Consider the following 24,048-nt stretch of genomic DNA (forward strand, 5'->3'; position numbering starts at 1 on the left):
CAGCAGCTAGAGCATGGGCCTTGTAAACCCAGGGTTGTGAGCTCAATCCTTGAGGGGGGCCTTTCAAGTGCTCTGGGGCAGGTTAGATTTAAAAACAAATCTGTCAGGGATGGTGAGAGGCCCTGCCATAAGGGCAGGGGACTAGACTCAATGACTTCTCAAGGTCCCTTCCAGTTCTCTGAAATATGTGCATCTCCACTGTATGCTGGGGCGAGAGGGAGGACAGGAGCCTGTTGGAACTGGGATGCAGTTTAAAGGCTGCGTCCTGGCTCCAATGAGCTGGTGAGGAGGGGAACTGGCTTTCAGCCATCACTTGTTTACTCAACATCCCTAGCATAGTGGTGAGCAGATTTTGAAAATGTGTCTGTGCTCACTGTCTAAGATGGTGCATTCTGTGGTGAATCTGAAACAGGAATATATTTGATCCTTGTTTACCTTTGTACTCACTACTGTGTTGCAAAACTCACTAGTAAGACTGTAACCATAGTAAATGTAAGTAAATGTGATGTTTAGGAGCAATTGATTCAGCTGAAAAAAGTGGGCATGCCATGGAATTGTTTGTCTTATTGAAGTGTGCCATGTTACTGAAAAGGTTGAGAACCACTGGGTTAGTGCTGATCTTTGTTTTTCATGTCATGCTGTCAGTCTAGGTGGCTTATGTGGATAGATTTACTAGCTCTGTATCTCAGGATGCTTTTATTGCTCTTGACAAGTAGCACCTTTGTCAATGGGAGTCAGAATGATGTTCCCCTAAGTGGACATTTGCACAGAAATCTCTTTCTGAAGTGCATACAGCTGTAAACCCCAGAGTTGCTATCAGACTGTGTTAAGTGTCCGAGTTCTCTGATTATTAAAGGGTGGATCTGTCTTTTAATGCTGCATAGTGTCTGACATTGCAAGACATTACTACAAGGATAACGTTGAGGATGGTTTGGATACCTAACTGCCTTTTCATACACTAAGATCTTTGAGTTTCTTAGGTGTGTTTACTTCTGACTCATTTTAATCACAATATTCTTTAAGATTTATATCAGGAATTTGTGAATAAACTGGAAAGCGTAAGCAGACATTTAGGGGAGACTGTCTTTGGAGCTTTGGAAGGTGAGTGAGTTGGATGGATGGAGGCAAAAACTGCTGCACCATTGCTCCTGGCACACAGCCCCACAGAAAACAAAACACGCCAATCCCATGCAAGGACCAGGAACTACAGCAGTCCTTCAGTGCTAAGAAGTGCAGTGAAGGGTGCACGTTGCTCGAAGGAGGTGAGGGAGGAGTAGGAGGAGCCATGGCACCATCTCCTTTCTGATCAGCCAGCAGACATGTCGAGGAATACCAGGGGAGGTAGTTTCTCTGTGCACAAGAACACTCAGGGAGAGAATTGTGCTGCAATAAAACATAACCTATATGCCAATGCTCCCTCTAGGGAAGCTGAAAAAAATTCCATATTAATCAATAGGACATGCTCCTGCAGATCTTAATGGGATTTCCTTTGCAGTATCTTGTTGGTGTCTTTTCAGAGGTTTTTTTTTTTTTTTTTCATATCACTAGACTTGGAACAAATAAGGAAAGAAAACATTTCCTAGCCAGCAGACTACAGAAGATGAACTTTGCAGATATATAATACATTACTTCCATCTGGTAGTTGTTATTAACAATGTCTATAGCAGTTATTGCCTTTGTAGTTAAACACTTTAAATAAACAAACAGAACTTTTTTTAAAAGGAGGCACAAAAGGTAAATCAAATAGGAAATGAACATATGTCTGAAGGTGACCAGAGTCTGTTTCTACTGGACCGTTGCAGGGAAAAAGTGATAATGGCATGGGCTTTTAATTAAGAGAGCCTTGCCACCAAACATGGAGCACTCAGATGTCTGTAGTCTCTTATATTATGGCTCTGAGACCACTGGCATTTTTTCTCCCATAGACTATGTGCATTTGGATTAGCTTTCCCCAGGTGCACTTGTAAGGCTGATGAAGCCAGGTTGTTGGCAAGAGGGAAATGAGCCTGTGACCTTAGGGGCTAAACCATGTACTTCTACAGCCTGAGCAAAAAGTCCCCTGGCTCTTAGCTAAAGCTGTGGAGCAAAGACTTCATGCTCCCATCTCAATCGTCTCAGTGCCTCTGGGGTTACACAGTCACTGCATATTTTGTTGTTGGGCCTCCAAGCTGAATCCTCTTATTTCCTAGCCTTACTTCTAACTTCCACACATTAGAGGAATGCAGAACTGCTTCTGTGAATGTACTGTTCTGTTTACTTCTTTTGCAACCAAACCAGAAAATATATTACTAGCCTGACAGCTCAGTGCAGGCCAGGCCCAGCATTCTCGTTAAACTATTTCACAGTAAAGAAAATCGGAGTGGTATGAGTTCAAATAATTCCCTTAACATATACCACCTCTCCTCTGGAGTCTCTGGCATTCATAAACAACATTTTGAGAGGATTCTTAGAAGCAGCACCATCTTATGACTAACCCCCACCCCACACATCCACCCACATACACAGTTTACAATGAAAACACATGCCATTTTTTTGTATAATAAATGGATGACATTACCATAGTCCTGTTGTGACTTGAATTTATACATCAGCCTACTTACTATACAGGAACTTGAAAGTTTGTACTGAACTTAATCAAGACTTGCATTTAGCTCTGTAAGGTAATGGGTATGCTGGGAAACACTGAATCACCAGGTTTGCCTTTTCTAAGTTTTATGGGTATAAAACTAACTGATCCAAATCAGGACTTCTGAAGGAACTGCAAAATCATACATCAATCAACTAGACTCTTAAATCATAAAAATGTATCATTTTTAAACCCTCCAGTTCAATGTAGATTTTAAACAAGTTCAATTGCTAAATGCCATCCAGTCTGATAAGGAAAAGCTGATGGAATCCACTTCTTTTATCATTGGGGGGGCAAACCTAGTATTAAATGAAATGGATATTCTCCTTCAAACAACCTTTATTCAAATAGGAAGTTCTCAAACCTCATTTCCATGACATTAATAATATTGGTTCTCATTGAGGGAGGCAGACAAACAAGCACCATTCCACTGGATTCTGTTTTCTTTTCTAAAGTAAGCTTCAGAAAATCTCCATTCTGCTACATTAGTACTCTCACATAAACATGGTTGATGGTTTGACAATCTTTTAATTATTGATGCCTAATTCCATTGTGGCTTCCTGAGGATGCTTTTTTTAGAACTAAAGTTTGCATGTCATCTGTGGTGATGACCTACAATAATAAAGTTATGAGTGAATAATATTGTTTGTAGATAATAGTATTGGGATAATTATTACATCCCTTTTAATGTTATTCTTCAGCTACTGCCATATGTTCAGTGCTAACTATAGTTAAACAAAGTTTGACAAGAAAATTTCCTTTTTTTTAATGAAAAAGTCACATTAACAATAAGGCTTTGTCTACACGATAGTGATCCGTTGACAGAAGCTAACCGTTGGAAGGTATATTCTGACAAAACTTCTGTCAACAGATTGCAGCTAGACCACAAAGCGGATCAAAAGAGCGATCTACTCTGTCAACAGAGAGCAGACGGACTGCCCAGCTACTCTCTCACCAAAACGGCCAACTGGAAGCTCAGCAGACAGGGCTGCCCAGTGTCCCGGAAGCCCTGTCTGTTGACAGAAGTCCCCCAGAACATCCAGACCGGCTTTCTGTCAACAGATCTGTTGAGAGAGGTGTTCTGCCTCATGGGGGAATGTCAGAATGCTGTGGACAAAAGTGCCATGTTCCGTTGATTTACTGTCAACAGAATGCCTTAGAAATGTGAACACTTCACGGACTTTGTTGACAAAATGCCAGTTTTGTCAACAAAACTCTCTAGTGTAGACATAGCCTAAAAGAGAAAACACAAAGCATGTCACCAAGCAGTAATTCCTCAAAGAATGTGAAGATATGCACTTTCAGCTTCTGGAAATATTAATGTAATGTGCCAGATAGATTAAGCTGTAAACTCTGACTGCTTTACCCCACTCTGGAGCATCTCAAAGTAATCAGATCATACTAGCCAGGTTCCACTTCCAGGTCCATGCACATACTCACATAACTTTCCACAACATCCCCTGCATACACTCTCTTCCCTTGCACTTCATGAAACAACTTCCCCTTCACCCTTCTCAGACATACAAACAACTCTGTCAAACACAGCATGCTCTCCAGAGAGCAAACTACCCCAAATAAATGAATAGATAAATCAATCCATATAGCTCATTCCCTCCTGACATAATTCCACTGAAATAACTTGAAAGAAAAAACAACTTGTCCTTAATGTTTGCTGCCATCACAATTGTTCTCTCTGCATTCATGTTCTTTCCATTTGTTTATCTCGTTGGCTTAGATTTTGTGGCAAGACTATCTCTTATCTAGATCTGTAAGGTGCTATTCCGTTGTCAGTTTCGCAGTAGACACCTGTTTAATGAACATGATAAATAACACAAATGGATAGACTGGCAAAAAGAAAATTTCAGACATTTTAGAAATAGCAATATCTTGTGTTTATTTTTAAAAGTATGAGTAATATGCCCTAAAATTAGAGTCATATGAAGGAGCTGTGCTTGTACCTGCAGAGAATACTCACTGCACTAGAAAGCAAAGTATTCCACATTGTGTTCATCACAAAAGCAAATAAGATGGCATGAAACCCTGGCCCCACTGATTTCAATTCCACAGTTCCCACTGACCTGGTAGAGCCAGGATTTTGCCCTTAATCTTAACGAGTATCATGAGCTCCATGGAGACAACCTAGGACAGAGATGATTTAGTACTACCAGAAAAGAATGAAGACCTACAGATTTGGGAATATGTTCTCAAACCTCCCTTCAATTGGAGTGAAGAATTTTAAAAAGGACCTAGATCTCCCTCAACATTACTGCTGTCAACTGGATTAGAGGGATAGCTATGTTAGTCAGTGTCTGCAAAAACAACGAGAAGTCCTGTGGTACCCGATAGACTAACAGATTTATTGGAACATAAACTTTCATGGGGAAAGACCCATTTCATCAGATGCTTTGTTTCTGGCAGTTCCAGGCTGTGTACCTAAGTGTGCGTACTATATACAGCACAGATACATATACATGTGTAGATTGGAAATTAGGAAAAATTATATCACTGGAAGGGTGGTGGAGCACTGGAATGTGTTACCTGGAGAGGAGGTAGATGCTCCATCCCTGGAGGTCTTTAAGTCCTGGCTTGACAAAGTCCTGGCTTGAATGATTTAGTTAGGTTCATCCTGCTTTGGGCAGGGGGCTAGACTCGATGACCTCCTGAGGTCTCTTCCAGCCACAGGCTTCTATGATAGTACTGCCACTCCCAAGCATCAAAACTATGAACTGAGTGCCCCTACACCATCATACTGGCTTAAATCATGAGACTTTAATAAAAATAATCTCGGGGTTCTTTTGAAAAAATATTTCTATTAGTGACAACCAAAATTTACAGACAGGCAAAGTAAGAAAAATGTAGTTTGATTTAAGGCTGAAACTTGAACATATGGTGACCGATTGTGCTTTTATAGTTATAGTTTTATAGTTTATAGCTTTACCTTTCTCAATTTCAACATCTATTCTTATTAAATAATCCTGACCTTTCATAATTTCCCACAGTTTAAAAGGATAAAAAGAAAAAAAATCAATCAAATCAAATAAAAAAAACTCTTAGCCATTGAAAATATAAAAAATCTGAATACTGCCGTGTGTATTTCACATATAGACACCCTCTAAATATGTATACATAATCACACAACTGCGCATGATGTAGACAAAAATGATCATCTTGCTGTCAATCACCAAAGCACCCAGGGACACCACTGCTAACAAAACACTCATGCTACCAAATATTAGACTCAAGCAAAATATATTGCACTGTACTTTACCAAGTTGCCATTTTCTTGAACACATGGTCTCCATCATCCAGATGGGCAATGCTGGTTCCAGCATAGCAATAGCCATGTTTGCAAAGCAGATGGATCCTTAAAGAGAGGAGGGGTTGGGGCAAAAAAACAGGGATTATACCACTTGAATGTTAACGCCCAAAGCTGAAGAAAGAAGGGCAGCATTTATAGAGACAGTGCTCTTTGTAGCCCTGTTTGTCATACAACAAATACTGATTAACTTTAAATGCCGGCAAGAGGACCACTTAAGCCTCCAACTTCTTATTTATTTCTGTTCTCCAAGGAATTGTACAATAAAGGTTAAGCTATTTTCATAATGGGGTGAGGGGAGACAAAGATTGCAGTGAGCTTGCTGACATTTAGAAAGTGCACTAGATCTGACTGTTGTACAAATGATAAGTTATAACTATAATCTTTTGGTCTTTACATCTGTTCTCTCAGGGCTAAATCGTAGCCCTACTGTGTACAAGGCATGGCCTCTGACCCCATTCCTGCGGTAGTTGAGGATATTGAGGCATTGTGTCCCTGTAGTATCTTCCAGGCTCAGGGAGAGGTGGGATATCTACCCACCTACCGTTCTGTCAGCCACAGAGAACCTTAAAGGAGCTGTGTAGTCCTTAAAACAAAAAGGAAGTGAGATCCTAGGTGGAGTGCTTTCCTCCTATCAGGATACTGGGGAGGACAGAAAGTTAATCTCCCCTTTCCTCATCAGCATCCTGCTTGCTGCCAGAAAAGAGGCATGTTGTTATTTATTATTACAGTAAACTCTTTCATATGTGCCAGCCCCGTGACCAGGAGGTTGCAGAATATTCAAATATTCTGGATAATAGAGAGGTAGACCTAGCAATGCAGAACGCTACAGAAAGACAAGATTAGATATTAAGAACCAAACAAAAACGTATGCAGAGTACTTCACTTACCAACAACAGTGGTATTGTACTCTTTAAACTTATACTGGATTTGCTGTGTTCGTTTGTATTTACTTTCACTATACTGTACTTATGGAAAATGTAACTAACATTTACTTATGGTTAAAATGCCAGTTATTTGAGAGTTCCAGACAACAGAATGCCAGATATGGAAGAGTTTACTGTACTTTGTAAAACTTGGGACCATCCTGTCTCCACTCTCTCACTGCAGCACTTCAGGAGGGGCTACAGTTAAATTTGCAAATGCAGCACAGAAAAGGATCCAAGATCCATCGAGGGCTCCTGTAAGAAGCATGGTGCTCATTAGTATGGGCTAGCCACTCCCTGAGAAGCTCACTGTATCCCAGCCAGACATAAGAATCCTTCCTCACCAACCTAGGCATTCCGGGCAAAGCCAACATGCGTGTGCATGTAGATCATACGTACCCCTGCCATGAGTTTGGGAACTAGCCTACATGACCTCTCAAACTTGCTTCAAGTCCTGTGATCCTATCAAAGACTGGTGGCACCCTTGGTCCGTAGTAAGAGAAGAACAGAACTTGGCCTCTTAAACGTGGCACTCCCTGTGGCATGTAGGTATGAATGACCTGGCTACATTCAGTTGAATGTTGGTGAAAGCTGCACCCTTACCAACAGTGCAGTAACCCCCCGAGTTAGCGGACCTCGATTCAATGGACTTTGGAAAGAATGGATGTCCGCCAGCCTCCCCTGCTGTTGTTCGCGAAGTCCGCTGAATCCGCACCCCCCTCCCAAAGAAAGTACTCACTGGAGCCACTACTGGAACAGCCTCCGCCACCGCAACTGGGGCCTCCGCCACCGCAGCTGGGGCCTCCGCCACCGCAGGAGCCACCAGAGTAGCAGCAGGAGCCACCCCACAGCTAGGGCCACTGTGGCTGAATGAGCCACCACATGCTCCTCTCAGCAGGGGTGGGACGCGTATGCGAGTGCCATCTGCCCATGATCATGCCCCAGCCCTGGTGGAAGGTGCGTGTGGCGTCTCCTCTGGCTGTGACTCCTGTGGCTGTGGTGCTGGTCTCGGCTGCAGCTAGGCTCCTGCTGCGGCAGCGGCTGTGGCCGCAGCAGGCGGTTTCTGCGGCCGTAGCTCCTGCCACTGAGGCAGCTCTGGCCACAGCTCCTCCCGCCACACCTCCAGCGGCGGGCAGCTCCTGCAGCGGCAGCTCCAGTGGTTCTGGAGAGTTGCCCATTTATTTTTTTGTTTGGGGGGGGGGGAGTGTCTGAGAAGCCTGGCTGGTGGGACACTAGGGCGAATACAGTAAACCTGTGCATATAACAGGCTTTCGGCATTAACAGCACCTCTCCCCGCTCTAGTCCATTATATCGCGGGTTTACTGTATGCTATGGTAATAGTCTAAGGTTATGGTTACCCTACAGCACTCCGTCAACAGAAGTCACTGTCGGGAGAGATTTCCCAACAAAACTTCTGTCAACAGAGTGCAGCCACACACACAAGCCAATCAGGAGAGCACTCAGCTCTGTCGACAGAGCAGCCAGACTGCCTGGCCGCACTCTCAACAAAACAGCACCCCAAAGCACAGTAGACAGGGCAGCCCATTGATCTGGATGCCCTCTCTGTCCAGAGAAGGGCCCACCAGAGCATCCACACAGCCTGTTTTTGTTGACAGAATCTGCTGACAGCAACGTTACACCTCATGGCTGAGATGCAGAGCGCTGCCAGCGAATGTGCTGTGTTTTGTTGACAAACTGTTGACAAAATGCATTTTGTGTGTGGACATTCAACCAGTTTTGTCAACAAAACTGGGGTTTTTGTCGGCAAAACTTGCTAGTGTAACCATGGGTTAAAGTGCTGTTGGAAAAAAGTTGCTGTGTTTTGACAATTGCTGTGGAACCCAATAGCATTTTGTATAAGGTACACTAGATCTGAGTGTTGTACATATAACAAGTTGTAAATTCAGCCCTCTACATTTGAAGGAGATCTGATCCAAGTGGTGGTATTTCAACCAGCCCCACGCTTTGCCACAGCACACCTCAGCTAGAGTCAAATGGCTTTTTTTATGAAATTGAACATGCTTGTAAATTTCCCTATCAGGCTTGACTGCACCTTCACCAATTTTTTTTCTAGTACATTTTGTTACATGTGAGGAAGTCACAAAGTATCTTTTTCTGACTCCCTGGAGGAGCCAGCCCCACTTGCTCAAGAAAAGCTCCATAAGTTGGCCGGGGTGAGCAGCATAGTGAGAGGTGTATGCCTATCTGCTGACTTACTTCCTTATGCTTTCAGTCTTGGACTGGTGCTCAGAAACATTCCAATATCTCTGCAGTAATTTATAAGTCAATTTTTATCTTTAAAAACTCCAATTTAATATGTCTGAAGTCACAGAGTTGTTACTTCTCCCGGAAGAAACCTCTAATCACACAGTTCAACACAAAATGAGCACCAATGTCATTCTTTGTTCAAAAATGCCAAGATATATTAGACTGCACCTCTAAGATCCCTAAGGCAAACTTGCGGACTCACTACCCATACATTCCTTAGGCAAGCAACAACAACTAAAGTAAAATTTCCGCTTTGTTTTGTGCTCCTGGAACCTTCATATGTCCATGAGCAGTTCCAATTAAATGCACAAGGATGCCCTGTCCCAAAACAAGACATCAGCTGAGCCTGAAAGAGCACCTTGGTGCTGGAAACAACTTCATCTCAAACAAAATACAGCTGGCGGAATGAATTCTAGTCTGTTAAAATCAAAGATGTGCTCAAATAACAAAGTTCTTCTTCAGGTCTTGGAAATTTACCCCAAAATAGCATGCAAAACTCAGATGTGTACAAAAGAGTTAAGTCCATTTTCCTAACAATATATGCTAGAAAATGTCTCCAGGCTTTGCCACAACCCAGGATCTTGTAACAACCTTATAATTACTATATGGCCATGGTACAAGTTGAAAGTCTCCAATCCGGCACCCTGGGGCCCTGACCAGCGCTGGACAAGAGAATTTGCCAGACAATGGGAGGTCAATATTGTCTAGCAGCATTACCAACACTTCCACTGCTTACTGGGCTCTTAGAAGACATTTCGGGGTAAATCACAGCTACACCATAGAACACTGAGAGCCAGGACTGGCGGATGGAAACAAATTTTATGGGACCATGGGAAACTTGACCACACCCATGATGTGGTCATCCAGCTATCTAAAAATCACGCCGTATTACGGATGTTGCCGTCTGAAAGAGTTCCAGATTATAGAAGTTCAACCTGCACTTACTATATTCAGTTACTTTACACAGCAACCATATATTCCAATAAACACAATAGAAGTCTGAGCTGGTATTCTTCATGGTCAAGTAAAAACTTCTTACATGGTAACTAACTGACCCTGTTCCCGGAGGCAGATAATAATCTTGTTATCAGTATCTCTCTGGAGTACTGTACTGAACACTTTCATCATGTGAGATCCATATTTGCAGAGGCCATATGTTACATTATTTCTGGATTATTTTCTGTTGGTCTGGCAAAGGTCCTAGAAGGTGATGGGAGAACTTCAAGCATCTACCATTCTTTCAGGCCTGGCTCTTCACAGCTCACAAAATCATGCAGTGGTATACTGGGTACATTACTGGTGGAGACCATTAATATCCTCCTTACAGATACTTTCTCAAATGGAAAATTGTCAGATCCCTGCTCAAGGAACATCATCTTGGTGATAACATTTTGTTATATGGCTTTTCGCTCTCATTTTAAACCAGGTTATTAAAGGCAACTTGACTTTGTTGAGGCAACTTCATCCACCAGGAGTACTCAGATTTCTCTGATTCCTTCAAGTCGGGTTTTTGATCTGGATATGATATAGTGCTTGCATTTCCCTTGTTGGTTGCTCTCCTGCAAGCAGTGACAAACTCAGACGTCCATGTCTTTTGTCATTGACCACAGGATTTTGTTTGCTTGAGTGCCAGCCATCTGGCAGTTATCTGGTTCCAGCCTTTTACTTCTGACAAAGATACCAAAAGGTGGTATCTACTTGCTTTTTCACACACACCTCATAGAATCATAGAACAACAGAGCTGGAAGAGACCTAAAAAAGCCATTGAGTCCAGCCCCCTGCTCTAAGCAGGACCAAAGCCATCAGAACAGCCCCGCCAGGGCTTTGTCGAGCCGAGACTTAAACACCTCAAGGGACGGAAACTCCACTCCTTCCTTTGGTAGACCATTCCAATGCTTCACCACCAGTTTTTCCTAATGTTGAACCTGGACCTTTCCAACCACAACTTGAGACTATTGTTCCGTGTTCTGCCATGTGTGACCACTGAGAACAGCCTCTCTCCAGCCTCCCTTCAGTAATCTTAAGGCTGTCATCAAGTCCCTCCTCACTCTTCTCTTCTGAAGACTAAACAGTCCCAATTCCCTCAACCTTTCTTCATAAGTCATATGCTCCAGCCCCCTAATTATTTTGGTCGCTCTCTGCTGGACCCTCTCCAGTGTATCCACATCCTTCCTATAATTGGGGGCACAGAACTGGACACAGTACTCCAGATGCAGCCTCACCAAAGCTGAATAAAGAGGAATAATCACTTCTCTGGATCTACTGGCAATGCTCCTCTTCATGCAACCTAATATGCCATTAGCCTTCTTGGCTACAATGGCACACTGACTCATGTCCAGCTTCTCGTCCACTACAACTCCCAGGTCCTTTTCTGCAAAACTACTACCGAGCCAGTTGGACCCCAGCCTGTAACAATGCTTGGGATTCTTCCGGCCCAAGTGCAGGACTCTGCATTTGTCCTTATTGAACCTCATCAGATTTCTTGCAGCCCAGTCTTCCAATTTGTCTAAGTCAGTCTGGACCCTGTCCTTACCCTCCAGCGTATCTACCTCTCCCCCTAGCTTAGGCTACGTCTACACGTGCCCCAAACTTCGAAATGGCCATGCAAATGGCCATTTCGAAGTTTACTAATGAAGGGCTGAAATGCATATTCAGCGCTTCATTAGCATGCGGGCAGCAGCGGCGCTTCGAAATTGACGTGCCTTGCCGCCGCGCGGCGCGTCCAGACGGGGCTCCTTTTCGAAAGGACGCCACCTACTTCGAAGTCCGCTTATTCCCGTGAGCTCATGGGAATAAGGGGACTTCGAAGTAGGCGGGGCCCTTTCGAAAAGGAGCCCCGTCTGGACGCGCCGCGCGGCGGCAAGGCGCGTCAATTTCGAAGCGCCGCTGCCGCCCGCATGCTAATGAAGCGCGGAATATGCATTTCAGTGCTTCATTAGTAAACTTCGAAATGGCCATTTGCATGGCCATTTCGAAGTTTGGGGCACGTGTAGACACGGCCTTAGTGTCATCCGCAAACTTGCTGAGGATGCAATCCAATCCGTCATCCAGGTCATTGATAAATATGTTGAACAGAAAAGGACCCAGAACCAAACCTTGGGGCACTCCACTGGAAACTGACCGCCATCCTGACATTGAGCCGTTGATCACTACCCTCTGCGCCCGACCTTCTAGCCAGCTTTCTATCCATCTTACCGTCCACTTATCCAATCTACATTCCTTTAACTTGCCAACAAGAATATTGTGGGAGACCGTATCAAAAGCTTTGCTAAAGTCAAGATAAATCACATCCATTGATTTTCCCCTATCCACAGAGCCAGTTATCTCATCGTAGAAACTAATCAGATTGGTCAGGCATGACTTGCCCTTCACAAATCCATGCTGACTATTCCTGATCATTCTCCCCTCCTCCAAGTGCCTCAAAATGACTTTCTTGAGGAGCCCCTCCATGATTTTTTCAGGGACTGATGTAAGACTGACTGGCCTATAGTTCCCTGGATCATCCTTCTTCCCTTTTTTAAAGATGGGTACTACATTTGCCTTTTTCCAATCATCCAGGATCCCTCCCGATCTCCACGACTTTTGAAAGATAACAGCTAAGGGCTCATCAACAACATACGCCAACTCCCTCAGAACCCTAGGATGAATTAGATCTGAGCCCATCGATTTATGGACATTTAGCTTTTTTAGATAGCTCCTAACCTGTTCTTTCCCCACCAAAGGCTGTCCACCTTCATCCCACAATGCATCACTTATTGCATTAGTCCAGGAGCTGTCTTTGTGTGTGAAGACAGAGGCAAAGAAAGCATTAAGTACTTCAGCTTTCCTATATCATCTGTCACTGGGTTATCCCCCTCATCCAGTAGGGGCCCCAGACCCTCTCTGATCACCTTCTTTTTGCTAACATGCCTGTAGAAACTTTTCTGGTTATCCTTCACATTCCTCACGAGTCACAGTTCCAGTTGTGCTTTCACCTTCCTGATAACTGCCCTACATTCTCGAGCTATATGTTTATACCCCTCCCTAGACATCTGTCCCAGTTTCCACTTTTTGTAAGCTCCCTTTTTGTGCCAAAGTTTTCCAGGGATTTCCCCATTAAGCCAGTCTGGTCTCCTACCATATTTACTTCTCTTGCTGCGCATCGGGATGGTTTCTTTCTGTGCCTTCAATAGGGCTTCCTTAAAATACTGCCAGTTTTCCTGGTCTCCTTTTCCCTTCATGGTAGCATCCCAGGGGATTCTGCCCATCAGGTTCGTGAAGGAGTCAAAGTCTGCTTTTCTGAAGTCCAAGGTGTGTAATTTGCTGCTCTCTTTCTTTCCTTTGGTCAGGATCCTGAAGTCTACCATCTCATGATCACTGCTTCCCACGTCGTCTCCCACCTCTACCTTCCCTAACAGTTCCTCCCTGTTTTGTAAGCAGCAGGTCAAGCCACGCATGACCTCTGGTCGGGTCCTCCAGCACTTGTACCAAGAAGCGATCCCCAGCATTCTCCAGAAATTTCCTGGACTGCTTGTGTACCGCCGTATTGGTCTCCCAACAGATGTCAGGGTAATTGAAGTCCCCCACGATAACGAGAGCCCGCGATTCAGAAACTTCTCTCAGTTGTCCAAAAAAAGTCTCATCTACCTCATCATCCTGATTTGGCGGCCTGTAGCAGACACCAACCACCACATCTCCAGTGCTGCCTACACCACTAAGCTTGACCCATAGATTCTCAACAGGCTTTTCTCCCTCTATGTATTGGAGTTCCAAGCAATCATAGTGCTCTCTCACATACAGTGCAACTCCTCCTCCTTTTCTCCTTTACCTGTTCTTCCTGAACAGTTTATACCCTTTTATGGCAGCACTCCAGTCATGCGAGTCATCCCACCAAATCTCTGTTATTGCAATCAAGTTATAGTTCTTGGACTGAGCCAGGGCTTCTAATTCCTCCTGCTTGTTACCCAGGCTTCTGGCATTGGTGTTCAAACACCTGAGATAACCAGTCGATCTCCCCACCCTCACTACTCGAACCAAGGGTCCACTTTTGTTGTACATTCCTCTTTGCATTTCTTCCTGGCCTCCAAGTTCCTTTCTACCCACAGGGTTTTGGTCACCTTCCCCCAGCGAACCTAGTTCAAAGCTCTTCCTTCTTCAGGGATTTCTCATGATATGACTCCATTCTGTCATCCCTGAATACTGTCCATGTGTGAAAGCCACTGGAAAAAAATATTGAGGTAGTTCGACATGCAACATTACCAGTGTTTGGATGACACGTAATTCTATGTCTTTCTTTAAACCCCAGTGGTATAGACTTCTTACTTTGCTGGTTGCTGACCAAAAAAAAAAAAAATTCAAAATAGAATGATCTGGCAGGGACTTAATCCACACAAGAGGGAAATGTTAGCTGAAGAAGACATCTAGGTTGGGTCTACATGGGCACCAGTTGCTGCTGGTGATATGATGCCACTCGTCAGGGCCCCCAATGGGGGGAGGTCTGCCACTGTACCAGAGCCATGGGGCCACTGTCTGTGGGGTCCTCCTCAGGGTGATCCTCCCAGATCTGGTGGAAGACCCCCATGAGGACCAGGGGCAGTGGGAGCAGCAGCTGCCCCTCGTCCCACGCAGCAGTTGAAGGCTGCCCTGCCACACTGCCGGGTGTCACCGTCAGGCTTAGAAAGATCTGGCTGTGGTCCCTGTAGGTGCGTAGCTGCGTTCAGCAGGGCTCTGCCACTCTCACCTCATGGAAGGACTGTGGCAGAAGCTGTGGAGCCGGTGAACCTGGAAGGGCTTGCCCTCCATGTACACCACACTTCTGGGGTTAACAGGCACCCTCTGTCTACAGATCTGGCTGCTGTATAGACACTTTCTGTTGACAGAGCAAGAGGCTCTTTAACCTGTGGCTGTGACAGATGATTTGCTGAGGTAATCCTGCCAACAGCACCATCTGTCGGCAGAGGGTGCCCCTGTGGACACAGCCCTAGTGTTCATGATTCAGAGGATCTGTCCAACTTACATTAATGAGGTATGCATTCCAGAAATACTTCTAAACTACCCTAACTACCTGGGGCTTCAAAAGCAATTAGGGATCCAAAGTACGTTTTATGATTTTTATTTGGCGTAAGATTGTGATCATTTCTCTCTGTGGGGTCTACTACCATTATCTGTGCCTTAATGATCTCCAGACTGAACTGTTTTTCATGCATTATTCACTGGACTTAAAGATGATTCAAATGCTACAGCTCAAGGGCTTTTCAGGGCAGGCCACAAGGATCATATTATACCAGTGCTCCCATGACTGCATTGGCATTCTCTTTGCTGTGGTATTCACTGGAATGGAAGCACTGAACCCATCAGCAATAAAGAGTCATAACTGATTATACAAAATATAAAGGAATAAGTTACAGTTCCATGTTTGAGCTTAAACTGTACTGAATGTAAGAAGCACCTCTCATCAACACAAAGAGATCTTTTCATAGAGCATCTTGCTACAGATAAAGCAAACTAGTCAAAAATATGTGCATTTCTCCAACTATAAAGTACAATTACAAATTAAGAACTTGACATACACAGCGACCATGGCATCTGAACTTATATCTATCAAACAAACACCTCCAAAATAATGCAGAAGACCTATTAAAAGAATCAACCTACATAAATTCCTAAAATGCTTGTGCTTTTAATTATGATGAGCAAGACGGCCCACTGGACCTGCAATGAAAGCCTTGACCTGTTAGTTATGCTAACTTACAAGTCAGTCATACTCCATATACAGGAAGCTTATTGCAAGCCTAAAAGTTCCCAGTAGGCTCACAATGAATATGAGAATCCTCGCCCACTCCCTGAGGATAACGCCTTGAGAGAGAGAATAGAAAATTCAAATTTATTTGACCTTTCGGTACCTTTCCCAAATCCTATAAACATAGGTATAAACATTCTCTAGGTACATTCCAAACTCTCACCCTTTCTAATGAAAACAAAGTTCCATTAACATTTTTCAGATCTGGATGCTGAGACAGAATTATTCTGGAGCTCCCTTCTCCCCAGATGGCCACACTTCCCATATATCAAAGTGGCACAGTTATGGTTCTCATAGGCTCATCTACACTGTGTATGAGATTCTGAATGACATCTCGTGCAGATGAGCCCTGATACCCCAGGCTATGTACTTACTTATGGAGCTAATAGAGAATTACGCGTGACATCCTCACTTCTATTTTTTCATGAGTTAGTTGGAGCACAGCTAATGCAGGTATGTCTACACAAGCTGCCATTCACATCCCTGGTTGCTATACATAATCCTGCACAAAGATGGATGTGAACCATAATTTCTCTGCTCTTTGGGAAGTTCTAAGTCTGATGTGAATCCAAAACTTGCATCTTGAGTCCATCTGAACTTCCACGAATTAATTATTTCATTCCTGAAACCTTGTTTTAAGTTAACTTTGCAAACAATTGAGTTGCACTGGTAGAAAGTTTTCTAATCAGAGCCAGAGTAAAGGCAGCCTGGGATTCAAAGTACAGCACAAAACAAAACAAAAAAAAAAGCCCAGAATTAAACTGTACCTGCAGCAATAATGATGTATGGATCTCTCAACAAGGTCAATAATGGTGTCCCTTTTTGACTCTGTCAAACAAATGATAAAACTTCAGGGTTAGGAAGGGCAAAACATTACCCATTACAAAAAGTGTTTTCTGTAGTGGTACTTACTTCTGGTTGTACTCTGGATGGTTGTAGAATAAATAACTGAACAGCTGAAAAAAGAAAGAAATGCTGTAGCTGTTTAAAATGGTGACTATAATACACAGTAAAAATGAAAAAAGTACTTATACAGAAATATGAATGTTAGTATCTACTGACCTCCATCTAACAGAGCTAATGCTGCCAACACAAGAAAAGGTGCTGTCTTTCCCACAAACTCATACATCACACTCCCAAAAGGTGGGCCCACTAGGAGCAAAAAAAACAAGGACAAATTTAAGATCCTTTTTCTTTTATGAGTTCAACCAACTACCCTTCTTTTTGGGAGGGGAAAGAGGGAATCTGTTCTCTTAATACTGAAATTCAATGCCAAAATTACCATCCATCTTACTGGTCATTAATTAAAATAACCAAACCACTGTAACTCAATATAAGGAATGTATTTAGATAATTTCGCAGGGAGTGTCGCCTGCAGTCTGCAAACACTGCCCAAACAAGAACTGTCAAGCATGGGCCACATCCCACTTGCTTCAGTGATACAGGGAGGTCCACTGTTTACCTACTACTGTCTGTGTGAATAAAGCAAGCAGCGTGTTGCCCCTATTGAAGTAAGAAGGCTAGAAACCTGACAAAGAGTTTGAAAGATACTCATGAGGGCGAGTATAGTACAAATACTGATCTTAGAGGCTGGGCAGCAAGATTATTTTGCTGTTGACTTTACTTGGAACAGGACAGACCCAGATCTTTGGCAGATCTCTATGTTCAACTGTTGAATTTAAAGATAGATTAATGCAGATGAGAACATAGACTACAGTGTTTGTATTTCTAACTTCAAAGGACTTTCCAAAGGCATTGCAGCTGTCCTACCCCCACCCGTTCCCCCCCCAAAAAAACCACTTACGTAACTGAGAATGAAACATGGTATCTCTAGATGTTAATCACTATTCTCCAGCACACTGTTAAGAGGGAAGCATTCTGAATCAGACAAGATAATTGGTGACAAACTTTGAAAGTCAGCAGATTTGTCTTCCTTTAGCAAAAGGTATCTGCATATGAAATGTATTTTAACTTGAAACCCTATTTTAATGTGCACTGTTAATATAATCTGTAAATAAGACGACAAAATTCTATTTTTATAAAAGGAAGCTCCCAAGTGGAATCTCCTATAACATTCTCACTTCAGATGTGCAATGTGTTTTTGTTTTGTTTTTGGATTTGGGTTGGGGACTGGTTGGGTTTTAGGGTATTTTTTGTTTGTTTTTATTCTCATGAATATTTCATCACACTGACCCAATACTCCCAAAGCCAATCCTCCTAATGCAATTCCCATTGCACTGCCTCTTTCTTCATCATCTGTATAAACACTGGCCAGCATGCCCATCCCTAAAATTAAAAAAAAAAATAATTAGATGGCTCTATAATATCAGTAATTTTCACCACTCACCAGTTCACTGAATATTAAAAAGATGTGACATTACACATTTACTGTACTTTCATTTATTAGCCTCTGTGTTTAACTGCCACTGAAGTCAAAGGAAGTAAGTCAGGCAAACACTGATGGTTTATAAGGTTATGCCTCATTATCTATACCATCACACACACATGCACGCACACGTGCACACACACACATAGTATTATAAGACTTCTTAAGGTTGCAAAATCAAACACTCATAGAAAACACCACAACTACAGCTGTCTGAATAACCTTGCTTTGCACCTGTGTTATGTGTTCATGATGCTATAGTCACTAATTACATGATCCCATACTAGTTTTTTCCATTTAGTGTACTAAATGGAGAGCGTTCACTGAATGAGCAGCTAGTCAATATGTTGTTTTACTCCTTGTCTCCTTGTTCAATTTGTGGTCCTAAGCCTTATTTCCTGAACACAATTCAGCTCCTGGCTGAAGAGAGAATTACTAGTTTGCTCATGGGCTTTTCAAGAGTGCTCATTGTTACAGAATAAACGCTTCACAAATATTAATGCATTTACTTTCACAACACCCCTGTAAAAGGAGGGGAGACTGACCTTCGTTCTGTTGTAAATAATAGCTGCTAATTCTTCTTTGAGTGTTCACGTCAATACCAATCAGGTGTGCATGTGACACATGCATGAATGTCAGAAGTTTTTCACCAGCATCTCCTGGTGGGTTGGCTGTGGGGCACCCTAGAGTGGGTCCGATTATGGCAGGCTTTATATACCATTGCTGGCCCTGTAGGGCAGCTACCTGGTTTTCAGTGCTCAAAGAATTAGATAAGATCATGAAGGATATATGGCTGTTAGCCAACATGATTAGGTATGCATGCAACCACATGTCGCTAAATCTCTGCCTGCCAGAAGCTGGGACTGGCAAACAAGGGATGGATCTTGATAATTTCCTGTTTGTTTCCTCTGAAGCATCTGAACCAAATGCTGCTGGAAGACAGGAAATTGGGCCAAATGCACCAATGATCTGACTCACTATGGCAGCTCTCATGAGATTCCACCAGTGCCAGAGGCTCTAACAGAGGCAGGGAATTGATTAGGACAGATATGTTAAGATAATTCCAGTAAACCATCTACTCCCTAGGCAATACAATAAGGCAACCCCTCCCCGCCCCCAACACCACCCATTACACCATAAATTAGCAGACTAGGGCAGTTGCCACAAGGGGCAGGACACTCTTCCACTTAGTAATTCCTAACTCCACCCCTCGTCCAGGGTGTAGCAGCTTGGGAGTCACCTGCTTGGAACTGACATGAACATGCATGCCAAGAAAAAAAGACAGTTACCTGCTCTCAACACCTGCTGGTGTCCTTCCAGATGTGCTGTTCATGTCCATTCCAATACCAACCCTCCTTCCCCTTTGTTGGAGCAGCTAGCAAAAAGGAACTGAGGGAGGGACAGGGTTGTGGAGTGGTATATAACGGCTACCATATTGGCACCACTCCAAGGAGCTCCACAGCTGACCCGACAGGAGCTGCTAGGCAAAAACGTCCAACACTCGTGCATGCAACACACACACCCCCGATCAGAACGGACATGAATAACACATCTCAAAGAACACCAGTGATGAGAACAGGTGCCTAAACTGAAATGTCTAGGACCTGATTTTTTAGAGTAGTTGGCATTCTACAGCAGTTTTTTATGCTCAATGCACAACTCCCCTTGAATTCTGCTGCCGCTGTCAGTGTTCAGTGGTACTGTAGTTCAGACCCCAGAGTCAGGTACTCAGAAAACGAGGAACACACAATTAGTGACCACGTGTGACAAGTCTGGTTTAAATTACTTGACTAGTATCGCATGCAAATAACATGGCAATATCTGGGATAGAATTTAATTCTCAAGGGCGGCATTCAACCACTTTAGACATGAGTCTATCTTTTGTCTGCCTGAAATCCCATCTCATTCACTGCACTTTCCAACTTCTACAACAAGTGAGGGGTCAGAGCAAGTCAGTCCTGTCCACTGAATGCAGTAGGGATTCTATGGAAGAAATAGTATGTGATCAAGTAATTTAAAGGCTGTATAGTAAAGCATTTATTTCTGCCATTTACTAAGTTTTGAATGTGACTTTACAATCTGAATGTTCTTTTTCTTTCATTTCCTACATTTAAAAAAAAAACACACACAAAAAAAAAAAAACAAATTCCCTTATGATTCATGTGGCATCATACTGACAAGCAAAGGGGTCACCAGCAAGGTTAGTACCTTTAGAGCCACTGTACAAAGTTCTGCCATGTGATCTAACAGAGTAACTGACAGCACTACCAGGCTGGACACTTTGCCACTAGATTTCACAGATATCTGCTGACAGCAGAGGAACGGTGAGAGCTGGGAATTGCAGGTTCTGTGCGAGGCTCTGAAAGGGGACCATACTGTATCTAGCACAGACGTTTCTTCCTGTTGCTGCCCAACCATGACCCTTTCTGTCCTGTCCACTCCAACTTGTCCCTGATCCAGGCTGGTCTCTTTTCTATCCGTTACTCTTCATCACAGTCCCTTTCTCCTCACTTGGACAGCCACTGTTCAGGCTTCTGCTCCCATTTCCAGTGTTCTTGATCCTAGTTGCCTCTCCCCAACTACTCATCTCATTGATGTTTCTGGAATCACTGAAAGTAGAGAACACATGGTTTTCCCTGCCATGGGTTCTTATGCCCAGACTCAGGGCTGTGGAACAATTTCAATAATGGGGGTGTCAAGAGCTCCTGAACCCAACTGGAAACCCACTTAAAGAAGAACCACTTAAAGAGGGGGTGCTACACCAGCCCTAGTTCCAACACCTAACTCCAGACTTTGGTCCTGAATGCTCAAGCAACCCAGAGCTACAGTGGCAAGGGAAGTCCTGCTTGTTCCTGTGCTGGAACATGCCAGGTGCAGATGGAGTATCATGGAATTTAACTGCCAACCTCTTAAAAAGTCTTGCTCATAATGTGTGCATTGCAATTTTGCAAAAATTTGGCAAAATTTGGGTATGTTTTCATGAAAAGATATACCCCTGGCACAAAGGCCACTCATTACCAAATTTCAAGACTATTTAAAATACAACGGCTCCAGAATATTTTGTTTAAAAAACAATGTTGACTTTTTTGAACATGGTCAAAACAATGTTTTCCTGTAGCCTCATTGGCTATGTCTACACTAGCCGAAAATTTCGAAATGGCCATGCAACTGGCCATTTCGAAGTTTACTAATGAAGCGCTGAAATACACATTCAGTGCCTCATTAGCATGCGGGCGGTTGCGGCACTTTGAAATTGACGCGGCTCGCCGCTGCGTGGCTCGTCCAGACAGGGCTCGTTTTCGAAAGGACCCCGGCTACTTCGAAGTCCCTTTATTCCCATCTGCTCATAGGAATAAGGGGACTTTGAAGTAGGCGGGGTCCTTTTGAAAAGGAGCCCCGTCTGGACAAGCCGCACCAATTCTGAAGTGCCACGGCTGGCCGCCTGCTAATGAGGCACTGAATATGTATTTCAGCGCTTCATTAGTAAACTTCAAAATGGCCATTTGCATGGCCATTTTGAAGTTTTCGGCTAGTGTAGACAAGGCCATTCTGATTCAGACCCTCATTCTGTGAACTATATTGATACAATTTTTTTAAAAAATATTCAGCCTGAGGGAAACTCCCAGCATAGAAATCTCAGCCTAAGAAGTTACAGTTTGGCAAAGTTATCAGCAACTAAAGACAGGGTCTTACAATGGGAAGTGGCAAGTCTTCAGTGGACATATCTATACTTGCTGATCTTTCACATTGATAAAAAGAATTCCAAAAAACCAAAGAAACTTGTGTGTAAGTACCTCAAAAAGCAGACTTTAAAATGTCTACAATCACGTGAGCCAAATACCACAGAATTTAGAAGTGACATTTCTGAGATACTTTCAGCCAGCCCTGTGCGTGCAGAAGAAAATGAATGTAATTGAAATCTACATTAATTATTGAAGCTGCTAGACAAACTTACACAATTAAGGAAATGACTGTCACTAGAAAGACAAGATGAAATGCATTTAACTTAATCTATTATTTTATATATATTTTCATTCTTACCAGCCACAGAAGAACACGAAGAACCCACTCCTTGAAGAGACCTTGCTATGAAGAGTAAAGCATAGCTTCCCGAGAAAGCAAACACTGTAGAAAAAGGCAAGGTAGATTTTTAAAATCAGGTTAAATCTAACAAGGTTAAAAAGTTCAAGATATTTTAATGGTCATGACAACACCATTCGATTTCGCCAAGTGTTTTCTGTCACTGCTGTCACTTTCAATGCTAACCACGTTATTTTCTCTTATTACATTTAAATTTGTCAGTGTTGAATCGTTTCTCCACATCTAACCCTCCTGGTAACAGAACACACACAAAAAGATATGTACCCAAGCTAGCTTTACCAATTACTAAGGAATAGAGTATGCCCTGGTTCAGTGCAACTACCCCCACCTTCACCCCATCTCCCTGCCCTGTCACATTAGCATGGCCCAATTTGCAATTCCAGGCATTGGAGAAAGCAGGGGCTACACCCCAGGTGCTTCTGCCCACAAGCAAACAATGGGAAGATTAGCAATGGCTCCACTCTGCACCTCACTATGCTCTGCTGCACATTGTTGGCTGGATATGCCGAGGAAAGTGTGGCATCCCTCTAAGGACTCTTGAGACTCTCCTATTAACAGGAGCTGTATCAGAGGAACCATCTGTCTGTGAGGCTCACTGACTCCAAAGCTGCCCCAAGAGGTGTGCAGCTGTGCACAGCTCATTGTACAGGGCACTATGTAACCTCTTGGGTATTGCACCTGATCCTACACTGTACTGTGGAAAGGCTTCCCGTTGACATTAGTGTAGGGTGAGCACTGGTCTGAGTGCAGGGACTGTCCTCTTTCAGGCCCTGTTTCTGTGTCACTGCCAGTTTTACGAAATCCACAACTTGCTGTCTGAACACACACGAGTCTCAAGTACGTCTGCCCCTGACCTGGAACAAGCCCTTGAACCAGCCCTCACTTGCACATATGGCCTTATTCTGTTCTTTCACCAGTTTTACACTGAAAGGCCACAGACTTTGATGGAGCTACTGGTGCGTTGTGCTAGCGTGAGCAACAGTCTAACCCACTGGGTGACAAAACAGGAAAGAGGTGAGTTCCTTAGATGGAGAGAAGAGGCAGCACCCTTTTCTTCTACCAGCCCATGTACATCTACTTAGGTGACCATCAAAATCACTCAAGACATTTAAATCCCACTGGCCTCAACTTCTTCCTGTAACAGGCATCCCAGTATTTTACTAGTCTGTATCTTCAAAAACAACAAGAAGTCCTGTAGCACCTTATAGACTAACAGGTATTTTGGAACACAAGCTGTCCTGAGCAAAGACCCACTTTGTCAAATGCATTGTTTCTACAATTAATAAGTATTTGGTTTTTGTATCTGACAAAGTGGGTCTTTGCCCACGAAAGCTTATACTCCAAAATATCTGTTAGTCCATAAGGTGCCACAGGACTTCTTGTTGTTTTTAAAAATAAGATGTGTCCCTACCTCCTCCCACCCTTAAACATGGAGCCTACTGAGGGAATCAGATCTGCTTGATCACTTATGAAAAACTCAGCATCTGCATCAAAGTATACAAAAACCAAACACTTACTAATTGTTGAGACAAACATAATGCAGAAGCCAGCAAACATTGGAATCTGGTAGCCTATTCTGGAAAACAAAGTCAATACAAATATATTTAAGATTAGTACATTTTCATGTACACACTGAGTTTGAAACAT

The 24,048-nt window shown here is 43.3% G+C and overlaps 1 protein-coding gene across 1 annotated transcript in view; it reads right to left on the reverse strand.

The window, feature by feature from the left end:
- The window catches only part of SLC18A2 (solute carrier family 18 member A2), a 55,882-nt gene that overhangs the window by 12,208 nt on the left and 19,626 nt on the right, over positions 1-24,048 (reverse strand). The window contains exons 3-9 of the mRNA XM_074999803.1: positions 23,919-23,977; positions 22,342-22,425; positions 18,108-18,200; positions 16,977-17,066; positions 16,827-16,870; positions 16,682-16,742; positions 5,895-5,990 (exon numbers count right to left, since the gene is read on the reverse strand). Of these exons, the coding sequence (XP_074855904.1) occupies positions 5,895-5,990; positions 16,682-16,742; positions 16,827-16,870; positions 16,977-17,066; positions 18,108-18,200; positions 22,342-22,425; positions 23,919-23,977 (527 nt within the window). The remainder of the gene's footprint in view (positions 1-5,894; positions 5,991-16,681; positions 16,743-16,826; positions 16,871-16,976; positions 17,067-18,107; positions 18,201-22,341; positions 22,426-23,918; positions 23,978-24,048) is intronic.

This window comes from Carettochelys insculpta, chromosome 7, assembly GCF_033958435.1.
Source record: "Carettochelys insculpta isolate YL-2023 chromosome 7, ASM3395843v1, whole genome shotgun sequence".
In the NCBI taxonomy this organism is placed as follows: Eukaryota; Metazoa; Chordata; order Testudines; family Carettochelyidae; genus Carettochelys; species Carettochelys insculpta.